The sequence below is a fragment of the Podarcis vaucheri genome (assembly GCF_965113315.1).
Source record: "Podarcis vaucheri genome assembly, chromosome: 5".
Classification (NCBI taxonomy): Eukaryota; Metazoa; Chordata; class Lepidosauria; order Squamata; family Lacertidae; genus Podarcis; species Podarcis vaucheri.
The window spans coordinates 104,406,503-104,432,734 of NC_138763.1; the positions used below are offsets into that span (position 1 = coordinate 104,406,503).

Genomic DNA, 26,232 nt, shown 5'->3' on the forward strand with positions numbered 1-26,232 from the left:
CATGAATCCTAGAGATCCTTTGGAATCCGGATCTTTCTTCTCTTGTTCCAGGAGCAGGGAAGCAGAGTCCGATCCCAAGCTCGGGTCTGCAGCCCCACGCGCTCCCACGGCCACGAAGCGCTCTGCTCAATTCTGCTCCGATTTGGGGGGCTTACCTGGCCAGGAGCCGGCGCGCTCCCCTCGACGAAGGTGGCCGGCTTCCTCCTGCGCCGCGCGGGGAGTCAAGGGAGGAGGAGTTCGCGGCCCGGGCGAGCAGCTGCGGAAAAGGAAGAGGAGGACCCGAGCAAAGCTGCCCCCGAGCAGACGTCGCCTTCACTCAGAAACTGGAGGGAATGATTTCTACGAGCGAGCAAGCCGATCTGTGCCTGCATTTACTCCGATGGGATTTGCCTTTAAAGCTGCGGCTCCAGAAACGTCTCCTTTAGGCAGGCGCCGCTGAGCTCCCTGGGCTTTGCATCGCCGCGCCATCTGGCCGCGAGTCCGGCGCTGCTTCCGCGCCCTCCGCTCCGCCTCCCGGCCTGGGCGAGGCTGACCCGGGAACCGAAACAGGCGGGGTGCTGGGAAGCGGCGGAAGCGGCAGCGAGAGAGGCCTTTGCCCGGGGAGCCGCGCAGCCCTTCCTGCTCCGCCATGGGGGCCGAGCAGAGCGCGGAGGCGGAAAGCCGGCACCCCGAGCCCAGCACTTCAGGTGGGGCTCCCTTCCTTCCCTTCCCACCTTCGGGGGTTGCTTTGGGTGCTCTTGAAAGCGGAGCCCGTGCGCCCGAGCTGCGCCTCTCCCGGCTGCTTCTCGGGACTGCTCCGCGGTGCAGAGCGGGAGAAGGGCTCGCCTGGTGGGGCGCCTCTCATCTGCTCTCACACGCCCAGCCAGTGAGACGCGTCCCATCAGCTAACTTGGAGCGGCGAAACAAACTTGGGGAACTCACGTTTTTAAAATTACTTGCTACGAACGAAGGAACAGATCAGGCGGAGAGGAAAAGGTGCCCCCAATGCTCAAAAATGGCATCCCTGATCTGCAGCCTGAACTGGTACTCTCTTCTCTGCTATCTGCCAGCCCGATCACGTTTCATTCTGCTTACATGTGTAGACTGAGCACCATTTTTTATTACTTTCCTCTAATTGGTCATTCTCTTTATCTTAGCTGAGTTGACTAGGAAGAGCAAGATAAAATGCCACATTCAGGGCCCGGTCCCATCTCAGGGTCCACTTTACAGCGGACACAGTTCATACATACATTTGCAAGTGACACTTTTTGCAAAGTGATGGGCGTTCATGTAAGAATTGGACCTTGGCCTCCCAAAATAGAAGTTACTAGAACTAGAGACAAGAACAGAAAATGTGCAGTCTAATAAGAAATTAAATTTTACAAGACAAGTATTATAGTGAGAAATGTATACAGGCAACTCCTGATTTAGGCGCCTCCAAATGATGCATGATGCGCACAGCACCGAACCTGGAAGTCTCCCTGAAACATCATAGAGATGTCATGACAGGGGGCAGAGTGGCTCCAGAACGGAACTCCCGCACAAAATGATGATTGCTTGTAATTCGCTCAGTGGCCTGTTTTGTGAAATCATGGTCTAAAATGGATTTTTGCCTATCTCAAGCAAGCTAGTGTGCGTGGCTAATTCGTGCCCAAACCACAGGGAAGAGGAAACAACCAACACACTCACTTTGTGTTACATGCAAACCACAAGTGGTAAGCCAAGGTCTGTTCTTGCGGTTTGTGGTTTGTTTGGGAGAAGTGCATGTAGCATTATGTCAGGGGTCTGATTGCTCCCTTTCTGTGGCGTAGGGAGAAGGGGGTGCGGGTGAATGAACACAGTGCACTGGCATGTTTCACATTTACAATAAACTGGTCTGCTTTAGACTATGGATTCAAATTATGTGCAAACCAGGCCAATGGACCTTTCTATCACAATAATTGAGTGTGTGGGTGTTTTACACTGTTAAGTCATTCTTTTTTGCTGGTACCAGATGAAGGGTAATCCTAGGTGTGCTTTGTGCTTCCTTATACTTGACTGGATATTTTCCCCAGCATCTCCTTCACCGGCCAAGCAGCGAGCTAAAATGGATGATATTGTGGTGGTGGCACAAGGGACGCAGTCTTCGCGGAATGTCAGCAATGACCCAGATGTCATTAAGTTGCAGGAAATCCCAACTTTCCAACCCCTTCTGAAAGGTAAGATATTACATGAAAAAATAAGGTTCCCATGTCCGCCCCCCACATTCCCCTTTGAGCCCCCTGGTTCATAACAGTGCCGATTTTTTGATGATCCCATTTTACTCTTCTCATTTGTTTCGTCATGCATTGCTGCTATAAAGTGGTAGAGAGAACTGGGTAAAACATAAACATGTTTTAATGTATTGATGTGTTAAAGCTAGTGGTTTGTAGTTTGTCCAGAAAGCAGTTATATTTGTGCTTCTAGTTCTGTTGAGTCATTTTGTTCTGCAGTGTGAAGAGATGAACCTTATGGGAGGCTTGGGATAAGGGTGGAGAACCCTTTTTGGACCCAGGATGCAAGTGGCAGGTGGGTCCACAGGCAAGATTGGGTGGGGAGCAATGAATGTACAGCTTCTACACACACTCACACACTCCTCTGTTTCTCCTCTATCAAGGCAAGAAAGAAGTATTATTGGAGTCCAAGGACACATTCTAGTTAGGCAAAATCCCTCCAGGAGGGTGCAAAATAGATCTGGGGAGAAGGTGTGTGGCTGAGCAGGGAGGTGAAGCCTTGGGGAGAATTCTGTGGACCAGACAGAGGCCTAGAGTGCTGCACCTGGAACCTGGGCATGAGGCTTCCCACCCCAGCCTAGGAATAAACCGGGAAACAGTAGTGCTTTAGTTAAGATGGTATTTTGTTTTTTTGTTTTTTTATAAAATTTTTATTGGTTTTACAAGAGTTTTTATAACAAACAAACATAAAAGAAAAACAGACAAACAAAGAAATATAATTTCAAAATGTCCTTTCATAAACTTCTTTCCTCGGACTTCCCCATACCTCCCCTTTCTGCATCCTCATGTCCAAATTTTATGGCAACTTATAAATGTTTTTTTCCGATCCTAATTCATCATAGTCCTTTCTTAATCTAATCTTATATTACTGCAACCCTTTCTCTCTGTAAAATCTCGACATTCTAAACTTCATCAAGTTTATAATAGTTCTTAAGATAAATCTTAAATTTCTTCCAGTCTTCTTCCGCAGTCTCCTTTCCCTGGTCACGAATTCTGCTCGTCATTTCCGCCAATGTCATATAGTCAATCACTTTCATCTGCCATTCTTCCAAGGTGGGTAAATCTTGTGTCTTCCAATACTTTGCGATCAGTATTCTTGCTGCTGTTGTTGCATACATGAAAAAAGTTCTATCCTTTTTTGGCACCAGTTGGCCGACAATGCCCAAGAGAAAGGCCTCTGGTTTCTTAAGAAAGGTATATTTAAATACCTTTTTCATTTCATTATATATCATCTCCCAGAAAACCTTAATCTTCGGGCATGTCCACCAAAGATGATAAAAAGTACCTTCAGTTTCCTTGCATTTCCAACATTTGTTATCAGGCAAATGGTAAATTTTTGCTAGCTTAACTGGAGTCATGTACCACCTATAGACCATTTTCATCACATTTTCCTTTAAAGCACTACATGCCGTAAATTTAATACCAGTGTTCCACAACCTTTCCCAGTCAGCAGACATAATATTATGACCAATGTCCTGTGCCCACTTAATCATAACTGATTTAACTGTTTCGTCTTGTGTATTCCATTTCAACAGCAAGTTATACATTCTTGACAAATTCTTAGTATTGGGTTCTAACAATTCTGTCTCAAGTTTTGATTTTTCCACCTGGAAGCCAATTTTCCTGTCTTGTTTAAAAACCTCCATTATTTGATAATAGTGGAGCCAATCTTGTACTTTGGGTTTTAATTTTTCATGGCTCTTTAATTTCAGTTTCTCTCCATCCTGTTCTAAGATCTCACAATACTTTGGCCATCCGACCTCCATATTAACTTTCTTGTGGGCCTTAGCCTCTAAGGGTGACAACCATCTAGGGGTTTTGTTTTCCAACAGATCTTTATATCTCATCCAAACATTAAACAACGCTTTCCTTACAATATGATTTTTAAAGGCACTATGCACTTTGATTTTGTCATACCATAGATATGCATGCCAGCCAAATGCATTATTGAAACCTTCTAAGTCCAAGATATCTGTATTCTCGAGGAGCATCCACTCTTTCAGCCAGCAGAATGCTGCTGCTTCATAGTACAATTTTAAGTCCGGCAGGGCAAATCCCCCTCTTTCTTTTGCATCTGTTAAAATTTTATATTTTATTCTGGGCTTTTTGCCCTGCCAGACAAATTTCGCAATGTCTTTCTGCCACCTCTTGAAACAGTCCATCTTGTCAATAATCTGCAAAGTTTGAAATAAAAATAACATTCTAGGCAGTACATTCATCTTAATCACTGCAATTCGGCCTAACATTGACAATCTCAAATTTGACCATATTTCTAAATCTTTTTTAATTTCTGACCAACATTTTTCATAATTGTCCTTATACAGATTCAAGTTTTTAGATGTTAAATTAACCCCTAGATATTTCACCTTCTTAACCACCGTCAGACCTGTCTCTTCTTGAAACTTATTCTTTTCCATATCTGTTAGGTTTTTCCCTAAGACTTTAGTTTTTTGTTTATTCAATTTAAATCCAGCTACCTGTCCAAATTGTTGGATTATTTCCAACACTCTTTTTGTACTAGTGTTTGGCTCCTGCAAGGTCAAAACAAGGTCATCTGCGAACGCTCTTAACTTATAGTGTTTGGTTCCGACCTTTACACCTTTAACCTGCTGGTCGTCTCTAATCATGTTCAGCAACACCTCCAGGACCGAAATAAAAAGCAATGGGGAAATTGGGCACCCCTGTCGTGTTCCTTTTTCTATCTTAAGTTCCTCAGTTATTACATTATTTACAATCAACTTAGCTTTTTGTTCGGAGTATATTGTACCCATACCATTCTCAAATCCTTGTCCTACCCCCATCCCATGAAGATTCTTTTTCATAAAACTCCACGAAATATTGTCAAAGGCTTTCTCCGCATCCACAAATATCAAAACTGCTTTAGTATTTATGTTCACCTCTAACTTTTCCAAAATGTCTATTATATTCCTAACATTGTCTGAGAGGTGTCTTTTTGGGAGAAAGCCTGCTTGGTCTCTGTGAATCTTCTCCATCAGTACTCTTTTAAATCTTTTTGCTAAAATGTCTGCAAAAATTTTGTAATCCACATTCAGTAACGAAATTGGGCGGTAGTTCTTCAGTTGAGTCTTTTCAGTCTCTGTCTTTGGTATGAGTGAGATATATGCTTCTTTCCACGATTCGGGTGCCTTTTTTCCCTCTAAGATCTCGTTACAAACTTCCTTTAACGGTTGTATCAGCCATTCCTTTAAAGATTTGTAATATCTGGAAGTCAGTCCGTCTGGCCCTGGAGATTTGCCCAATTGCATGTCCTGAATGGCACCCTCTATCTCTTGTTCTGTTATTCTCTGGTTTAGATCCACCTTGCTATGATGAGAGATTTTTTGTAATCCATATTTATTAAGGAATTTATCTATGTCCTCTTCATTTTGTAATCCTTGGGAATAAAGTTTTTTAAAATAACTCACAAAACAATTTCTTATCTCGTTGGGTTTAGATATATTTTTTCCATCCACTTCTAGACTTGTGACTGTATTTAATTTCTGTCTTTTCTTAAGTTGCCATGCCAGAAGTTTACCACATTTGTCTGCCGACTCAAATGTCTTTTGTTTCATTTGCTTTATTTTCCATTCTATCTCTTGGTTCATCAATTCCATATATTGTGTTTGATACAACTTAATCTCCCTCAAAATCTCCTGGGACTTTGGTTTTGATCTTAATTTTTTCTCTCCTTCTTTTATCTTTTCCAAAATTTTTTCCTTTTTCTCATTCTGTTTTCTCTTCTTTATTGAGTTTTGTTGAATCAAAAATCCTCGCATCACAGCTTTACTTGCGTCCCAGATCACTCTTTTTTCCACATCACCCTTTAGATTGATTTCGAAATAGTCCTTTAGAGTTTTTTGGGCCTTCGTGTGGATCTCTCTATCTCGGAATAGGGTGTCATTCATTCTCCATCTAAATTGACCAGTTGTTGTAAATTTCATTTCCATCTTCACGGCGTTATGGTCGGAACAGGTTTTTGGGCAGATTTCTACCTTCTTAATCTTCGGAGCCATTCCACTAGTAACCCATATTTGGTCGATTCTGGTCCAGGTCATCTTTGCATGGGAGAAAAAGGTTCCCTCTCTTTCAAGAGGGTTCCTTGTTCTCCAAATGTCTATTAAGTCCATATTTTCAGTCATTTCGAAGAAAGTCTTCGGGAGTCTCCCTTCTTTAGTAAGTGTCAGTCTTTGTGTCTTGTCCATGTTTGTAGAGACTACACCATTCATATCTCCCATGATTATCATATTGTATTCCAAATAATCCGTCAAAGTTTCATGGAGTTTTTTGAAGAATTCTGCTTTACCTTCATTTGGTGCATAGATCCCAATTATCAAAAATTTTTCTCCTTGTACCTGAATCTCCACCGCTAAATATCTTCCTTGTTCATCTTTGAACATCATTTTTGGAGCCCACTTCTCTTTTACATAAATCACAACTCCTCTTTTTTTCACTTTGTCCGACGAAATAAATTCTTGTCCCAATTTTTTATTCATAAGCAGTCTCCTGTGTGCTCTAGTTATATGGGTTTCCTGTAAGCAAATCAAGTCCAGTTGTTCTCTGTACAAAATATGGAATACTTGTCGTCTCTTCAAAGGACTGTTCATCCCATTACAATTCCAGCTAAGGAATTGCAGGGCCATCTTGTTATTTTTCTGGTATTCCTCCAACAGCTCCCAATTGTTGTTCCTCCTCTGTTGGTGGTGGAAGATTCTGTCCAAACGAAAGGTTCAGGATGTCTATTACACTCTTTTGCTCAGCAATTGGGTCTACAGTTCCTTTCTGTAAATCTTCTTGATTTCTTTGCAGGAACCTGTCTTTATCCTGTATCGTCTTTATTTTCACCTTCTTCCCCCTATAGTCAAAAGACAGTCCCTGTGGAAATTCCCACCTGAAGAGAATGGTGTTCTTCTTCAACAGGTAAACCAAATCCTTATAAGAAGTTCTCAAGTCCAAAATATGTTTAGGAATGTCTTTAAAGATCTGTATCGGTGAGTTCCCAATTTGTAAGGCCTTTTCAAAGTGCAGTCTTAGAATTTTGTCTCTTTCCTCCTTCGATCTCAAGGTAATCAGACAGTCTCTCGGCGCCTTTCTGTTCTGTCTTCTGCCCAGTCTAAATGCTGTTGTAATTTTAAATTCGTCTTCCTCTAGATCTTCCCAGGAATCAGCAAACTCTTTCGTTAAAAAGTCCGTAAGATTGTCTCCTTCGTCCTCTGGAATTGATCGTAGTTTCAAATTCCTTTCTTTTCTTTGTAGTTCCCACAATGCCAGAGTTGCGTCGTGGTCATAGACCTTCCTGGCAATCGGTTCTAATTTTTCCTGGGTCTCTCCAGCAATAGTTCTGGCTTCCTCCGCAATTTGACGTGTGGCAGAATTTTCTTGCGTAAGCCTGTTTATAGATTCTGTATTCAGGTCAAGTCTTGTTGTTAAATCTGTCAATTTCTGTGAATTCTCTGTCAATTTCTTGGTATTTTCAGCCGTCTGCTTTGTTAGATTCTCCAGAGACTGGTTTATCTTAAGAAGGGCTTGCGACACTGCATCCATGGAGACTGCTGTACCTTTTTCTTGTCCTGTTGTCACTGTAGAGGTTATGCCTGAGATCGAGCCTCTTTTCTTGTGTTGCTGTAGCTGTTGTTGATATTGCCTTGTCTTGGCTCTCGTGCTTATCTCGTCTGCTGGGCCACTCATATCCCAAGGTTGTTTCCCACGAGAGCCTTCTCCTAAAGGAAAATTCCACTGTCCCAAAGCGTAGCAACTTTTAATTTACCCTCTAGAGGGAGCAAATCAAAATGTCCGCAAACAAAGGCAAAGAGTATTTAAAAAGCAAATTTATCGGGAGGCTTCTATATGTATATTGCAACACTTTCCCAATAGATAGAGTCCCAGCCTTCCCTGATATACTGTGTCCACAGAGTCCCAAAACTTTGTAACAAATAAGCAATGAGACTTCCACTTTGTTACTTTCACAGGAGTCTAAAGTCAGTTCAGTGTTCCTTTGTTTTAATAGCAGTTTGTGCCAGGTTGAAGGCTGCAGAGAGTTCCCTTTCCTTTAAGTTGGTCATGCAGCTTATAAAATCACTTATTCCTCCCCTCTGCCCTGCAAGCTAGAGGGGATAGTCAAAGTCCAAATGTCGGATTCAAGCAGTTAAAGACAATATCCCATATGGATGCAGCTCAGTAACTTTCGTTGCTTTAATTGTCATGCAGTCGGGGGAAGGCAGACTTCCTTAATTTTCGCCTTTCCCGTTTTCAGCCTAATTTCAAGTAGTTTTGACACGAATAGAGGTTCAATCTTACTCACGGGTCTTTTTTGTCCAGATTATTCAGGAAGGGAATCGGCGCTCTCCACTAATGGCGACGCGGCTTCACCCTGCGGGCTGGGTAGCGATTCTCAGCACCGCGCTCCCCGTTGTCGTTCCGGAGCCTTTAAAAAGGCTCTTTCTGCGGTAAAGGGGGGCGCTTCAGGTGCCCACCGAATCTCCTTGTTCACAGGCTCCGTTCCTGTGATTTTAGGGGTCCCCCGCTTGCCGTAGCGGGTCAGACCCGAACTCGCAGAGCCGTCCTCTCTCCGGAGCTCGGAGAGGGAGCAGCCATTAGCGCTGGCGCCGAACCGGAAGTCAGTTAAGATGGTATTTTGATGCCCATTATCTCAGACTAGGCATCCCCTTGTTCAGTAAATTCAGTAAACGTTGCTCTTGATTTCTGGGTGCCTGTACTGCCTGCTTGCTTGCTTCTGCACTCTTTCAACATCATCTTGATCTGTACATTGGTAAATAAAATGGCAGTTTTCCAGTTTTCTCCATGCCAAAGACCGGGATTTGCTTTTTGAAAACGGTGTGGAAGTAATTTTGAGTCCATGGGTCCCTTGACCGACTACCTTCTTTCTGTGGGGCACAGGAGCCCAGTTATGTCACCCTTTGCCTGCAGAGCTGGCAGCCCATCAACCCTTTTTGAACACCCTCCATTGTGGAGTGTTCCCTCAGCCTCCTCTCCCCTCTACTTGGAAGTCCTCCGGGCAGCTGCAGCTGCTGCTCCTGGTCTCTGAGTCCCCCCCCCCGGCCCCAAAGACAGGTGCCTCCTCACACTGCCCCACAGGGGCCAGGGAAGAGGATGCCCCCAGCCTTAGTGGCCCAATGGAGACTGGCCAAAGGTGAATGTGAGGCCAGCACTTTACCCAGGGAGGCAGCAGGGGCAGCAGAAGGTACTGCCAGGCCTGCATGGCGTGTACTGCCAGGCCCGCATGGTTCTGGTAACCAGCTCTTTCTTCCAGTAGGCAATGCCTCCACAAAGGCAGGTAAGTTCGTTCCTTTTTGTACCTGCTACCCAGTGAGAAACAGTTTTGGAGGGGAGAAGTGGCAGGCATCATGTGAGTGTACACCACCTTGAGCACGTTGGAAAAAAGGAGGGATATGCAATCAATCAATCAATCAATCAATCAATACTGGACTAAGTCAGTGGTTTGACTCTGTACAAAACTCCTTCATATGACCTTTGCATCATTGTGTCTGGCGGCAAGAACAGGAGTCCAATGCAAGTTTAAGACTCCGTTAAACTAAAAATAATTTGTGTGGAAGTAAGCACAGCTGAGCATTTTTTCTTTATTGTTGCACATTTGCTGTTTTTTTCTTCATCTGCTCTCTTGCTGCATTACCTAGCAGAGACCTTTTCCTCTTGATTCTGAGGAATCTTCCTTCTCAGTCAGTGGGAAGCTAGAGTAAGCCCTGACAGGAACTCTCTCTCTCTCTCTCTCTCTCTCTCCCCCCCCCCCGATCTCCACCCCTGAGTCTTTCAGTTACCTAACAGTGATCACATTTGGCAAAGAGCCACACTATTATTTTAATTGCATCAGGGTTTTTTTTAAAAGAGGCCTGTAAAACTGCACGGTCTACTTTCCCCCTAAGTTACTGTAAAGACTAGGCCCAAAGTGAGATTCATATACCCAGGCTACAGGAATGTTGTGCAGTGCCCAACCAGTTCACCACTGCAGCTCATAACATCATGCTGTGAGTTGACGTTGTTTTCTGGGATGCCTGGTCTGATATTGTTGATCTTTTCAATTTGCCAGTTCCAGTGCAGCCCACAGGTGGCGCTCTTCACTGCCTCTGGCGCGTTGCAGGACTCCCAAGAGCAGCCGATGTTCAGAACTCAGGAAAAGAGTTATTTGGCAGGGACTCACGGTGTTTGCAGCAGAATGGCAATCAGCAAGCTCTAGAGGGAGGATTGAGTGGAGCCCTTTCCGTCTTAAACCCTCATGAAAAATTGGTTTTGTAATCATTTCTAAAAGGGAGTGGAAATGAGGGAGAGGCTTGGAATGTGGCAGAAAAGCCCATGGCCCCAGATTCAGTCCCCAGTTCGTAGTGTTGGGGAGCAGGGCTCAGAAAGAGTTCCCCCAGGCAGGACTGGTCAAACTGGACAAATGCCGAGACAATGTGACATGTTTACTTTATTTATTTTAAGAAATGTCTAGCCTACCCTTCCTTAGAATAATCCAGGGGTGGAGGTAGAGGTTGGAGTGTCAGTGTAGGACTGGGGAGAGGGGTTTTTTGTTGCTGAGGTTCCTGGGCATATCAGCGCCACTCTCCGTGGTGTTAAGTACCACCTGTAGGTGAGTTTCAGAGTAAGTTCCCTTTTGGCTGATATGGAGATTAGATAGAATCATTATTTGCATCAGCCACTAGCCATAACAATAAAATAAAATAAAATGTACTGAAGATAGAGGTAAAAACTTAACTATAGAAAATACATTTTGGGGTTTACATCAATAATCAAATAATAGATCTTATTCTAATTGCCCCGCTAAAAACCTTGCAGTTTTTGCTATCACCTGGTCATCTTGATCTGCTAAAAAAATGGTTGAGCGACGACCCGACATGGACGATAGTGGAGGGGTAAGAACCTGATATGGACTTAAAGGGAGGTTTAGACCACATTCTAGTCCATTCGGTGAGGTTAATTTCATAGCCAATGTCATGCTCCCATTGTTCTTCGATTGCGTCAAGGGGGGTTGTGGGATTGTGGAGCAGTATTTTGTACATTGTGGATGCCATCCCTTTGCTGTGTCCCTCTGCTGTCAGCAGAAGGTTTTTGAAGGTGGTCCAGGGCCTAGTGGCTGCTGATTTTACTGCTGGATTGTTTAAGAAAGCATGTAGTTGACAATGTGTTAGCCAAGGTCAGGGGTCAGCAACCCGTGGCTCCAGAGCCGCATGTGGCTCTTTTACACCTTTGCCGCAGCTCCAGGGCGGATACTAGCGAGGGGAGGAGGCGCATTGTGCGCCCTGACACTCCCCACTGTGGCGGGCGCTGTACTGGCTGTGACGTCGCATGGGGGCGGTGCGTGCGTTAGTCACACACCGTCCCCATGCCACCTTCCCGCCTACTGTCAGATCGCGGCTCCGGAGATATATTTGCTTTAAATGTCGAAATGGTTTTGCGGCTCCCAGTTTTTTTTTCTTCGGAAACGGGTCCAAGTGGCTCTTTTTGTCTTAAAGGTTGCAGACCCCTGGCCAAGGTATTTGGGTGTCCCCTAGTTTGTCTTGTATTTCTTGTGTTGGTATGGATTTGTTGTTTTTGTAGAAGTCTTTTAGGCAGTGCAGGCCTTCGGCTTGCCAGGTGTTTTTCTGGAGGTTTTGTGCTGGGGGTTAGGCCAGGGGGTTAGTGGGGATGGGGAGAGTTTGCCTGCTTTTCACTTCCTGTTCAGTGAACCTGTTCAGTATTGTGGGGATTTTCTTTAGTTTATTTGGAGAAATGGGTGTGCTGTGGTGGAGATGTTTTCAACGGTGTCTCTCTCCAAGACCCATTGTTTCGTCTCGTTTTCTAGAATATACGGGATTATGTGGTATACTTGGTTGCCGATGTAACATAATTCTATGTTGGGGATTCCCTATCTTCTATCCCCCTATTCTGAGGAGGGGAGGTGCAGGTATTTAGGGCTTATTCTTGGCTCTTTGTGTGATAAAATAAATGAGTGTAGTTTTTTCTGCCACTGGAGTTGGTTGGAGGAATCCAGATTGGGAGGATTTGGAATCAATAGGTTAGCTTTGAGAGAGTGACCATTTTGATCATGGCTATTTTGTCTGAGAAGGTGAAGTTGGCACTGTTCCATTTCCTCAAGTAACTGTTGATTTGTCGCCACAGGGGCTTGTAATTGTGGAGGTATAATTTGTTGTATAGGGACGTGGGTGGCGCTGTGGGTAAAACCTCAGCGCCTAGGGCTTGCCGATCATATGGTCGGCGGTTCGAATCCCCGCAGTGGGTGAGCTCCCGTCTTTCGGTCCCAGCTCCTGCCCACCTAGCAGTTCGAAAGCACCCTTAAGTGCAACTAGATAAATAGGGACTGCTTACTGGCGGGATGGTAAACAGCGTTTCCATGTGCTGCTCTGGTGCCGGTTCGCCAGAGCAGCTTTGTCACGCTGGCCACGTGACCCGGAAGTGTCTGCGGACAGCGCTGGCTCCTGGCTTCTTAAGTGAGATGAGTGCACAACCCTAGAGCTTTTACCTTTAATTTGTTGAGGTTTCTGGTTATTTGAACCCCTAGGTACCTCAATTTGGTGCGGCAAAGTTTTATCTTTGTGATGTTGGTGAATTCCTTTTGGGTATGCGGGGTGTGTGTGTGTGTGTGTGCGCGTTGAAGCACATAGCCTCAGTTTTTGCAACGTTTACTTGCAGGCCCGACACCATTGCGGATGTGTTGAGTTGCTGTGTTTATGGGGTCTGGTGTCGTGACCATCAGGTTGACCTGCAACCCTAGTTTATAGGTTTTACCTTTTATTTCCACACCCTTGATATCTGGGGCTGCTCAGAGTCGGACTGCAAGGGGTTCCAGGGCCAAGATGAACAGGAAGGGAGAGAGTGGGCATCCTTGTCTTGTGCCTCTTGGGATTGCTATGGTATTGGAGTCCATATTGCTAATTCTGCATTTTGCTGAGGCTTGGGAGTAAATTTGTAGGAAGTTGGGCCCAAATTTCATGTTAGGTAATACTGCTAATAGATATTTCAATTCTAAGCAATCAAAGGCTTTAAAGATGTCTAGGGACCTGATCGTCAGTAGGAGTTTGGTTGTTTTGCTGTGTTCTTTTTTTTTAACTTCTTTTTATTAATTTTGTATGCCAAACAACAAACAAAGAAAAAGAAAAGTAATTAAGACACATCAATAAAGAGGAGGAAAAAAACATCAAGCAAAACATAAACATGTAAACAAACCAAAAAACAAACATAAATTAACACAAATAATGATTGACTTCCCTCCATCTCGGTTTTGGGTTATGTAAAATAGTAATTCTATTCTGCAGTTTCCATTTTGTATCATCTAAACATCGCAAGAATTATATTAAACCTACTGTGATTTTTATATCTCTAGGATTTGATTCCATGTATGTTATAAATTTAGTCCAGTCGTCAATAAATTTGATAGAGGCCCAGGTTTTGGGGAGGGGGCCCCTTTTATGATGTCGTTAAATAGGCAGGTCATGTAAGGCATCAGGGGTGCTTTGATTTTTTTTGTATAATTCTGCTGTACAGCCATCCGGGGCCGGGGCTTTGTGTGCTTTCAGGCTTTTGAGTGCCGTCTCTATTGCCTCTGGGGTGACAGGGCTCTCCGTGAATTCTTGTTCCTCCGCAGATAAGGTTGCCATGGTCAGCCCTGTTAGGAGTCTTCTGGTTTCTTTTTCAGTTGGGTTGCAGGAGGTGTATAGCTTGGCATAAAATTCAGCAAATTCTGAGGTTATTTCTTTGCTGGAGGATGTCATATTAAAGTCTTTTTTAGTGACACAGTGTATTCCTGTTTTGAGTGATTTTTTTCCTGCATCTATTTGCTAATAGTCTGGAGTTCTTCCCTCCATATTCGTAAAAGCATTGTTTAGAGTATAGGATGTTAATCATTGTTTCATTGATTTCTAGAGAGTCGATTTCCTTTCTTTTTTGTTGTATAAGTTTAAGGAGTTTTATGAGTTTGGTTTTTTCGGCTCCTGTTTTTTTGTAGTGTGATGAGAGGGTCGTAATGTCTGTTCCAGTTTACCAATTTTTGAGGAGTTTTGATTTTTTTTTTAAGGGATGCCCTCTCCTTTATTCAGGCTCCTCTGATGGCTGCTTTCATTGTGTCCCAGAGGAGGGGGGTTGTAATGTCGCCCATATCGTTCTTTTGGAGAGTTTTCAGTTGACTCTCTCTAGCTAGTTGGCTTGTGGTTAGGATGGGTCTGAAGGACCACGATGGGGTACCGTATTTTTCGCACCATAGGGCGCACCGGACCATAGGGCGCACCCAGTTTTTAGGGGGGGGAATTCAAGAAAAAAAATCTTTTTCCCCCCCGCAGCCCCAAAGAGCAGCGTACAGGCTGCACACAATCTCTTCCTGCCGGAGGGGTTGCGCGCAGCTATGGATCAAGCCAAGGCAGCGAGCGGGATGGATCCCGCTCGCTGTTTTGGCTCCCCCTAGCCCCGTGCAGCCTCTCCCTCCCGGGAGAGGCTGCGTGGGGCTAAAGAATCCATAGCCCCGTGCAGCCTCTCCTTGGCAGAGGGGTTGCGCGCAGCTATGGAGGAAGCCAAGGCAGCGAGCGGGATGGATCCCGCTCGCTGTTTTGGCTTCCCCTTTAGCCCCGTGCAGCCTCTCCTTGGCGGAGGGGCTGCACAGGGCTTTCCTGGCTTTACTGGGAGGTGGGGGGATTCCCTCACCTCTCCCAAAAGCCCGCAGAAGCCGTGCAAACCCTTTAAAGAGATCGCGGCTTCTCCTGGCTTTCCTGGGTGGTGGGGGGATTCCCCCACCTCCCGCAAAACCGGCACAAGCCACGCGCCTTTTAAAAGGGCTGCACGGCTTCTCCTGGCTTTCCTGGGAGGCGGGGGGATTCCCCCACCTCCCGCAAAACCGGCAGAAGCCGCACGCCTTTTAAAAGGGCTGCACGGCTTCTCCTGGCTTTCCTGGGAGGCGGGGGGATTCCCCCACCTCCCGCAAAACCGGCAGAAGCAGCGCGCACTTCTAGGGCTGCACGGCTTCTCCTGGCTTTTCTGGGAGGTGGGGGGATTCCCTCACCTCTCGCAAAAGCCCGCAGAAGCCGCGCAATCCCTTTAAAGAGATCGCGGCTTCTCCTGGCTTTTCTGGGAGGTGGGAGAAGGGACTGATGCCGCCAATCAGTCCCTTCTCCCTCCTGTTGAAAAGCCCGCAAGAGCTCACGGAGCTTTTCCCACCTGCCTCCACCCTGCATTCGTTCCATAGGACGCACACACATTTTCCCTTGCTTTTTAGGAGGGAAAAAGTGCGTCCTATGGTGCGAAAAATACGGTAATTTGTGCTTCCTCTCCTATTTTGAGGGTAGCTTCTACTGGGCCATGGGCTGTGGTTTTAATGTTACCAGTGTTTGTTGTTTCTACCAGGGGGAGCAGGCCTTGTGTGAGCAGAATGCGGTCCAGTCTGGACATTGTGCTGTGGAGTCCAGACTGGAATGTGTGGCTGGTGTCTCCTGGGTTCTTTTCTCCCCAGATGTCATGAGACAACCAAAGGCAGAGCTTAATCATAATCAGGGTAAAAATACACACCACATATTCCTAGAAGCTTGAGTAGATGGAGCCACTTAATCAGGTAGTAATAATCCATTGACTTTATAAAAAGTGTGTCTGGCACACAAATTGCTGCTAGGGAAAAGCAGTCTTATGAAACCTCAAAAGGCAAGTTAAAAAAAAATCTATGAAAACCTCAAGTTCAAAGGATTATTAACAAAGCTATAAAAAATGCAGCCATACTAGTCTCAGAAGTTTAAAGCTGCAACACTATTTTCAGGGCGTATACCAAGCCAAGTGAATCTCGATCATTTGCCAGATACATACATTGCATTTCTGTAGTTTCCTAGAGATTTTGTGAATCCTAAATATTTCCAATCACAGCTTCCATTTTCTTATATATGATGTGATTCTGCATCTTAAAGAATGGGTCAATTAAAAGAAACCAACCAACCAACCCATAAGCCCCTAATCTGTATAGATACATGGGGGAGGGGGGTAGCAGTTAATAGCATGTTGTCAATTCCTAATCTTTCTCTTCTGTTCCTCCATTGATGACATTCCTAATCGAAAAACATTTTGAATTGTTGGGGGCCCTTGCCATAGGGCATTGCACCATTGAATACTGGCTTCCATGCAGAGGCCGCAATGCAAAGGCCATAATGGCAATGAAGCAGTGCAGTTTGAAATGGGCTGATAGTGGGAGCACTCAGATAACATTTCCAGACCTGCCACGCAGCATGACGGCCTGGCCTGGGATAGCTCAGGCAATATAGCAGTAGAGCTCGGTCGTGGGTTCGAGCCCCACATTGGGTCAAAGATTCCTTCATTGCAGGGGTTTGGACTAGATGACCTTTGTGGTCCCTTCCAATTCTATGGTTCTGTGAGGTGACATTGTGAGGGAATGAAGGGATAGATGAAGACAGTGTCAAATTGATGTTGCAAAACTTAAAGTGCTTCCTCTGATTCAGATTAACTTCCTCCTCTCCCAGGACTCTTGTTAGCTGCAAAGGGGGCAAAAAATGAGATAAAGCAGCTCTTGTGTTAGAAACTTAAGAGTGCAACAACTTGTACAAGATGGGAAAAGATGCTGGCCTTTTGGTGTGCTGCTGAAGTCAAAACGCATCCCTGTTGGTGTTCGTTTCAGACTTCTGAGGGTTGAAGCCAACCTGATTCTGAAGAAATGTCACTTTGCCCTCTGAAGCTTATGCATTGTATATATTGAAATTCTGCTCATTCTCCGTAGGCCAGTAATGTTCTTGCCTTAGCAGAATGCACACACACACACACACACAGAGAGAGAGAGAGAGAGAGAGAGAGTGCTGATGGAGAAAGTTTTTCTCAGTATTTCTGTTGTGATCATTAAACCCCTGAGCTGCACACCCTCACCCATCTGCCTGCGTCTCTGCCCTAAATAAGCATTTGGACAGTTTTCCTGCAAGAAAGATTTAAATTCTTCTGCAGCAGGTGATATTGCCTTTCATTTCACCAAAATTTTAGTTTACTCATTAAGTGTGGCATTGTAGGAGTATTTTGCTACCTATACAATAAAAATTGAGACATTTCGCTAAAACGTGCTGCACAATTTTTCATGTGCCTGCAAGGGATAATGGTATTCAAAAATACCTTGATATGATCAAGACAGTAATACCCCTCTTAATTTTCTTTTGCATCCAGCAAGTCTAATCCTGATAGATCTACATAGTCAGAGAACTTGTACGTGTCCAGAATTGTTACCTGACAAGCAGTGTGTGTAGCCGGGGGCTGTTGTAGCAACAGAAGACAAGGATACACAACCTCTTGCTGGTCTTGTGTTGTCCATCGGCTGGCAAGGCTGTGTCTGAACTGTGCAACTTCAGCCTGCCGCTGTGGCCTCACACACTTCAGTGCTCTCCATGCAAAAAGAGAAAGAGTCCTTGCAAATAGAAAGCTAGCTCAAACCATTCTGCCCCTCCCCCCCATCTAGAGTTCTGTGGAGGATATTTTTTTATGAAATAACATTCAGTCATATGAGCAATCAGAAGTGGCACAGCCCAGACACAGATTTACCAAGTTAGTGAGAAACTACTAAATCAGTTTCGTAGTGTGCTGGGAATATGGTCATAACTATGATGAGCCTTAAATGTTCTGCCTCTAGTCAAATTTTTAGGTATTTATTTTAGGCTTGTTGCTATTTAAATGTGCAAATGAATAGTGACCAGTTCCTTTGCTGTGTCGTCTTGTAGGGACTTCATAACTCTTATTTTGCACTTGCATAAAATGATTTGGTTTGTGTCAGATGGCTGTTGCGGTTGCTCAAGAGTAACCAGGCGGGACTCCAGCCGGTCTTTTACAGGCTTTATTTTGGTGCAAACTATTTACAGTGAAGAGCATCATAAGTTCATGTCTGGCTCAGTCGCTAGCAGAATCCGGGAGTGGTCTGTTTTTGTACCTCCCCCAACATAAAAGTTTCGTTACTCCCAGCCGTTTCCGCCCCTCCCTGCACCTCAAACTACTGCGCAGGATGGGCGATGGCAAGGGCGTGCTTCCCTCCCAGCAGCATCCTCTGGTCCTTGCACCTCTTCCCGACTGGAGGTGGGGCTTTCCTCCTCGCCGGAAGAGGAACTGCTTTGCAAGATTTTCGGAGGCTCCCTCTGACACAACTGCCCTTCTATCTCTCACCTCTGAGCCGACGGCAGTTCCCTGACAGTTTGACTCTTGTAAAAATGTTGTTCATAGGGAGGGTGATTTATTTAATAGTTTTAATATTGGGTGTAGTCCTGTATTGCATTTTTGACCATCTCTTGCTTCAGTATTGCACATTCCTGATGCAAAAAGACTCAAAAGTCACACTTGCTGTTGGGGGGTGGGGCGAGGGGGGAACGAGTCCTGATTCCCGACAAAAGGCGTCTCCTAAAGACTGGTGCAGGGACCTGAAAGTGTCACGTCTTTATTTTTAATGCTTCTTCCAGTATAATGACTTCTTGCATGAGCAAACCAAGTAAAGAATAATGAAAAAGAAGCAGCAAATGTAGCCAGCAACGAGGTGCCAATAACCTTGAGACTTTGAAACTTTGCAAATGTTTGCTTGAGTGAAATTCTCCTGTGTATCACCAAATAAGAATGAGCTGAGGTCACTCTTGGCAAGAGCAGGACCCCCCCCCCTGCACAAACAGCATAACATGGGAAGCAGGGAGTGGGTGAAGGAAGGGGGCAGGAAAAGGAATCAAGGAGGACTGGATAACATTGTAGACATAATTTTTGTTTGAGCATACTATATACAAAAAAGCAGCTTGCTTTGTTTGCAGGCTTTGAGTACATAAATATACAAAAATTAGGGGTGCTTTTGCTGTCTTTCTACGCCATAGTATAACCATGGCACAGAACTTCCTACTTAAAGTTGCATAATTCTTTGTGGTTTTTGTCCGGTGATATTTTGGGGGCTGCCCTGATTTAAGTCTCCACTCCAGCAAAATTGCCAAAATTCAACAGCAAAATTTGGTCAGGCTTATGAAACTCATGGCAACTGCCGTTTGTGAGTAGTCAGCTGGGCACCTGATAGCTTGAGCCAGCCTCTGGCATCTGGGCCTGAGAAGCCCCTACTCCTAAATAATTTTTCTGCTTTGTCACTTTCTCCTTTGTGAGATGAGGCACAGACCCCAAAGCCCCTTAAAACTTTCTTGTATGCGCCCTGTGAGCAGCAACGCAATTATGGCCGTTAGGCATGTCAGGTGTCTGCATTGGCAAGTGGAAGCCCAGGAAGGCAAAACAGCCACTGCCACCAAGTTACAGACAGGCATCCAGACACACGCCAAACAAAAGAGAGTGGCGGAGCAGTATCTGTAAAGCCATGACAGCAAGGCGTTGCGGGAGTGGAGGTTCAAGGGGAAGGGTACACTAGCAGCTCCCCAGTGGCTGTTTGGCAAACTAGTTTTATTTTTATTTGTTTTATTTTTAAAATTTCTATACTGCTTTATATTTTTAAGCAGACTGTCAAAGTGGTTTACAGCATATTAATTCAATGAAACATAAATAAAACAAACTGAAGAAAGTCAAATACAGAGTATACAGTCAAAGCAACATAACAGAAAACTAAAATATTTTCTTAAAGATTTCAAAATAAAACATTAACAAAGGAGGTCAACTACAGAATACATATTTAACATAGTGGGGCTGGTGAGTGTGGGCCTCACCCCCAAGTCCAGGTGGAAAGGGCCTTGCGGGGAGCGGCCTTCATGCCTCACAGCCGGGTCACGTTCCTGGCTGAAGATCAGGCCCCTGGTGGCACAGGTTTTTAAGCTTCCAGTGCCATTGACCCACATGCCCTCTAGATGTCTATAGATTTCCCTGTGCAAATTATTTTACCTGGGCCACATTGCCAAAGTTGCTGTCATGTTAATGGTTTATGTGGTCTAAAGGGTACATTGCACATGCTCTTTGTAGTGCCTTGTCTTTTGTTAAAATGTGCACTTTGCCATGAAAGGCATTTAAATCTTGCACAGTGCACGTAAGTAATAAGGGGACAGATGCATACGATTCCCGGGGACTTTTGCCCTTTGAATTAAATTTTGCACGCACAGTTTCACATTTGCCCCCACAGCCGTTTACTTTGTGAGTAAAGGTAAAGTACAAATGAGACTCCCCCAAAAGAGCCCCCCCCCCTGTGTTTCTCTGGAAGGGATGGCGGAGTGCTTCCTGATTGGACTCAGGAAGAATTACTTGATCCCAGGAAGGGAAGATTCAGTGTAGGCAATTAGGGTAGAGAAGTACAGTATATGATGTAGTGACCCAGCAGGCACCCTCTTCTGTGGGTGGGCCCACAAGAGGCTTTTTAAATATGTAATTTAATTTATGTGGCACCAGCACTTTCTAACAGCACACTGCATTGGGAATAAATAGTCTAAACTACCTCGCTCTATTTAGAAACTGAATAGCCAGAGGTGCTGTGTGTGAGAGAGTAAAACAGCTTTATGACTATTGAATGTGGGGAAGGGGAGGGGAAATTGAATATGATTGTTAGCAGACCTTCTGCATGGCTTTTCCTTTTTATAATTCAGCCACCCATGTTGTCTCTGCCTCCCAGAATATGATTGCAAATAGACACTTGGAAAAGCTGAGAATATGTTGCTGTTTTAAAAAAACGAATAAAGCAAGGAAATAGTGTTACTGTTCTCCTGTTAATGTAAGAGGCAACAATTTCAACAATTTTTTCTAGCAGCATGAGTAGAGTATTCTTGCAAATTACGTGGGGTGATGTCCTGGGGTTTGGCTCCTAAAGCCAAAATCTTGTAGTCAAAGCCCATTGGGTTCAATGACAGGCGGGATTGCCAAAGCCTTTTTTTTTTTTTAACTCCACCCTCTTTTGCTTCCCCCCTTTTTTACATTTTTTGCCATACGTGTATAGCTGAATGCACACAAGTTAAATGTGCATCAGTTGTGGGCTTACTGTATTCCTAATGGAAGATTTTTACATGCATGATGAGTAATTACTACCTAAGTGTCAGTCACTCCAGAGAGTGTTCTGCCCAAGTGTCAGTCACTCCAGAGAGTGTTCTGCCCAAAGCAATACAGTTATACCTCGAGTTGAAGTAGCTTCGGGATAAGTATTTTCGGGTTGTGTGCTGCGGTGACCCGGAAGTAACGGAGCATGTTACTTCCGGGTTTTGCCGTTCACGCATGCACAGATGGTCAAAATGACGTCACGCGCATGCTCGTTCGCTTCCGGATGCGAACGGGGCTCCGGAACGGATCCCGTTCGCATCCAGAGGTACCACTGTATACAACATGTGGCCTGACAAAACACAGTAAAACACAATAAAGAAATAAATGCTATAAACAGGCAAGAACACCACCCCAGCAGAAATGGTCTGGTTTCTTTGGAGTCACAATAATAGTTTTGCAAAACACCCTTCATGCACTGGCTGGAAGGAAAGAAAGAAAGGAAAAGGGAGTTAGATAAAATCATTGTGGTGATTCGGAGGTGTTTAGTCCATCAGGTCATTTTTTCAATACCATGCCCCCACCCCCCGGTCAGTCAGCTGACAGCACTCTGATGGGTGGGGGACATCAGCTGATGGGCAGAGGGTAGAGTTCGATTTTGTGTAAGCTGCGTATACAGTATCAGGTTTACTCAAGTTCCCATTGCAGGCAGGTTTCCCACATCTAACGCAGTGCAAACGCAGTTACCCCCCTCCATTTTAGCAGTGTCTTGCTGCCTGCAAGGTGCTTTGAAGGCCTTTGTATCCTACATGATAGATCACCAGTAAGCTGTTGAGCTGCTTCTGGATTTGTCTTTGTGTAACATGGTAAATGGCACTAAGAACAGGCTGATTACAACTGGGGATTTATGTGGAGATGCTGTTACATGTGTTTTGTTTTTGATCACACCAATCCCTTTGCTAGTTCTGCTGTTAGCCATTTTAGTAAATTCCTTTGCTGTCAATTTTCTTCTAGGTCTTCTCAGTGGGCAGACAGCTCCTACCAACATAAAACTGGAGAAACTGGATTCTCAGCAAGTTCTACAGCTCTGCCTGCGATACCAAGACCACCTTCACCAATGCGCAGAAGCGGTTGCCTTTGACCAAAATGCTTTAGTCAAACGGATCAAAGAGGTATGGAATATGCTGGGGTTGGAGAAGCAAAGGGGGTTCTGTGAAGCCATCTTCAACAGCTCTTGCCCTTTTGAGGCAAGAAAAGCCCTTCAGCTTTCCCACTTTATTCCCCCCACCTCTTATTTGTAACATGACTGGAGAAAACTGCTCTATAATTATGTCTCTCTGGGGGAGAGAACAGTAGTTTAAAGCAGGTTAAAGTCCTATTTACACTAGTTGCGTTGCCCCGCTCAACCCCTCTTCCCACCAACATCCGCTCTAAGCTGCTTCTGTCACAGCTTTCCTCAGTTCCATCCACGCAAAGGTCCATCTGCCTCTTCAGCCATGGAAGCCCCTCTTAGCAGCTTTATTGAGGGAACCCCTTTATGGAGAGGAGGAATCCTCAGTCCAGGCTGTCGTATGCATTTTGGTCATCACTTTTGTTTTGATATTTTGCTTGGTTTAATGTATTTTTATTACACTTTATTGCATTGTAAATTACATCATGGAGACTTTATTTTTTTAGTAAAAAGTGATATACAAGTTAGATAAATCAAAGCAAGCTGCACTTCCCATTCTTCAGCTGCAGTCCTACTTTCTTCGTGTATCATCTGTTTTAGATTATAAACTCCTGTTAATACTGACCAGTTGCTTGATTGTGTACATCCTAGCTGTTGTAGATGCTTGATAGTTGGCATTAATATTGCATTTGAGCAAATATGTGGAGAAAATCATTGACCAGTGAATGTTGTTATCACTTAGATTGTTAGATCATTGGCTTGTATTACACAATTCAACATACTCTGTTCTAAACAGGTAATAATTGTGCAAATGTCACGATCAGTGTTTCTGCCCAACTTCCTTTTGCAAACCATATTGTACCACTGTCTCTTTTCTCTCTTACAGTGGTGCCCCGCAAGACGAATGCCTCGCAAGACGGAAAACCTGCTAGACGAAAGGGTTTTCCGTTTTGGAGGTACTTCGCAAAACGAATTTCCTATGGGCTTGCTTTGCAAGACGAAAATGTCTTGCGAGTTCCTGCGGGTTTTTTTTTTCCTTTCCCCCCCTTTTTCCCAAGCCGCTAAGCCGCTTATCAGCTGATCCTAAGACGCTAAGCCGCTTAACAGCTGATCCGCTAAGCCACTTATCAGCTAAGCCGCTAAGCCGCTTATCAGCTGATCCGCTAAGCCGCTAATAGCGCTAAGCCGCTAATGGGCTTGCTTCGCAGGACAAAAAAAACGCAAGACGAAGAGACTCGCGGAACGGATTCTTTTTGTCTTGCGAGGCACCACTGTATTTTTCTCCCTTTCTTAAAATAAGCAATGAACATAACATGCTATTTTTATTGGGTGGTTGCTTAATCTTTACTTGCTTTCCATACAGGGCAGCCAAGATCCATAGTTAGCATGACTCACAACTCAGAACTTCCATATGGCTAGATGAACAATAATGTGATTCACTGCATTTATTGAATGCCTGCAATCATTTCATGCTGGGTTGAATCCCAGTTCAGATGTGAACCATTTTTATTTTTTAAAAGTATTTTGGTCAACACATAATCTGAAGCCAACTAATTACACAAGGTGTGAATGTATCTGCAGATGTTGATGACTTAGATTACTTCGATATCCAGCAATTTCTTTAATTGCCAACTTGAAGAAACTGTGCTAATTCAAATAAAGCCCGTAAACCTTCCTGAGACTAGATTCATCTTTCTGTCACTCTCTGATGGTGACCGCTCTTGCTTTTAGTTTGAGTGGAGAACTAACGAGGACTTCCGGGTTGGCGCCATCGCCGAATGGCGGACTCCCTCCGAGCTCCGGAGGGAGTCTGCTCGGCAGGGGCTGGGTCCTACCGCGCCGGCGACGCGGGGACCCTTAAAAACCACGGGCATGGAGCCCGTGGACATGGGGACTCGGCTGACACCGCTAGCGCCCTCCCGACTTGTGAAGGAGCCTTTTAAAAGGCTACGGAACGGGTGCCGGGGAGTGGCGTGGTGCTTTGAGTCCATTGCTTCCCCTGCCGAGCGCAGCCGCATGCCATTCGACGGAGAGCGCTGACTTCTTCCATTGGAAATTCGGACTATCAACAACAACCCGTGAGAATTTTTTTTCGGATTCGGCACGAGCGGGGGTGATCTAAAAAGGAAGTCAGTCTCCCCCCGATTGTAAACATTCTAAAACAAGGACTGGGTAACCAAGATCGAAAGAGAAGTTTATTGCTGATAAAAATCATTAATTCCACGATGGGAAACTACAAGAATTGTGCTGGAGGAGAAGAGTGGAGGGTGAGAGGGAAAATGCAACCCCCCCTGGGAACCGGGGCGATTCGTAGAGCCTGGTGAAGAGAGACAGAGACTTTGACAGCTGTCAAAGCAGCTGTCAAAGCTGGAGAATATAAAGAGGACTTTGTTACAAGGACTTTGCTGGTTAATTCTGTTACAATTTGACACAATATGGATATAAACTGTCGGAAAATAAGGAACAACAATTTGACTTTTGGATTAGAGGATACAAAGTTACTACAATCCCCCTAGAGGGGTTTCGGGACATTACAAGTGGTCGTACGTGGAAAATCACTCTGGGATTCGCACAGGACTTATTTTCTGGGAAAGCTGCAAAACTGAAACAGTATTTTGTCTACAGAGGTGTTTACATTAAAAGGAGACAATAGAATTTTCTATTGAAGAAAGGAAGGGACTGGATGTAAGTTTTTGTTCCTGAACAACAAACCTCTGCAGAGATACCAGATCTCGGAATAAGAACGTTTTAGCAGCTGAACAAGACAAGAAACCTGAGAAAGTAAGGAATAAAAAGAACAAAGGACTAACTACAACACGGTGAGAACAATGGGAGGAGCAGCAAAGACCAAGGAAATTAAAGGCCTCTATTAGACTGGATTTCTGAAGTTAAACATCATTAAAATAAATAAGTTAAAAGAAAACCGGCAAGATGGAATGGGAAAAAATCTGGCCATGGATTTGAGACCTCCAGGCTGACAATATATAGACTGATGGACATGGGGAATCCAAACCGGGGAAGGGAGGAGGGAGTTTTGGAATCCAAAGGCTATGTAACCATCTTTTTGAACCTTCTTATATATATTTTTTTTTTATCTTCTATTTCTTTATATAACTTTTGTATATTATGGTATTTTGATTTGACATGTTTAAAAAAGGGAATTCGTGGAAGGAAATTGGGGTGGATCTTGGGGAAAAATCTTTTTTCTTTTTCTGTTAACGATGAGGGATGATGGTAAAATTGTAGAATTTAAATTGGTTAATGGGTTAAACATATTAAGTTTTTTTAACTGGGAGTGAGAGCTTGTGGAACCAAATTAATGAAAGGGGAATACAGTCGGGAGGGGGAGGAGGGAGTCCTAGAAAGAAGGTAATGAAAGTAAGGTTTTAAATATTTTCTATCTTTTCTTTTCTGTTATATTTCTATATTATTGGAAACTCTAATAAATATGATTTAAAAAAAATAAAAAAAGAGAACTTCCCGTGGACATGGTGACTCGGCTGGCACCGTTATCGCCCTCCCGGCTCGTGAAGGAGCCTTTTTAAAGGCTACGGATCGGGCGCCGGGGAGTGGCGTGGTGCTTTGAGTCCTCCGCTTCCCCTGCCGGGCGCAGCCGCATGCCATCCGGCGGAGAGCGCTGGCTTCTTCCAAAGGAAATTCGGACAATTAACAACAACCCGTGAGTAATTGGGCAATCGGGTATAAAAGGAGGAAAAAAGAAAATTTTTTCCGGATCTGGCACGAGCGGGAGGGGATCCAAAAAGGAAGTCAGTCCCCTCCCTGATTGTAAACATGCTAAAACAAGGACTGAGAAACCAAGATCGATTTAGAAGTTTATTGATGACAAAAATTACTAACTCCACGATGTGAATTATAAGAACTGTGCTGGAGGAGAAGAGTCGAGGGTGAGAGGAAAAAGGCAACCCCCCC

The 26,232-nt window shown here is 44.6% G+C and overlaps 1 protein-coding gene across 3 annotated transcripts in view; it reads left to right on the forward strand.

Moving 5' to 3' along the window:
• The first annotated feature begins 562 nt into the window (after positions 1-562).
• BORCS5 (BLOC-1 related complex subunit 5) overlaps positions 563-26,232 on the forward strand; it is a 41,543-nt gene continuing 15,873 nt past the window's right edge. For 2 of the 3 annotated variants that reach the window (XM_082223352.1, XM_082223353.1), the window contains exons 1-3: positions 563-686; positions 2,034-2,177; positions 22,146-22,303. In XM_082223352.1, the coding sequence (XP_082079478.1) occupies positions 629-686; positions 2,034-2,177; positions 22,146-22,303 (360 nt within the window). In that variant the 5' untranslated portion in view covers positions 563-628. Of the gene's footprint in view, positions 687-982; positions 2,178-22,145; positions 22,304-26,232 lie in introns of those variants that run through there. The other variant, XM_082223351.1, reaches the window with a different exon arrangement.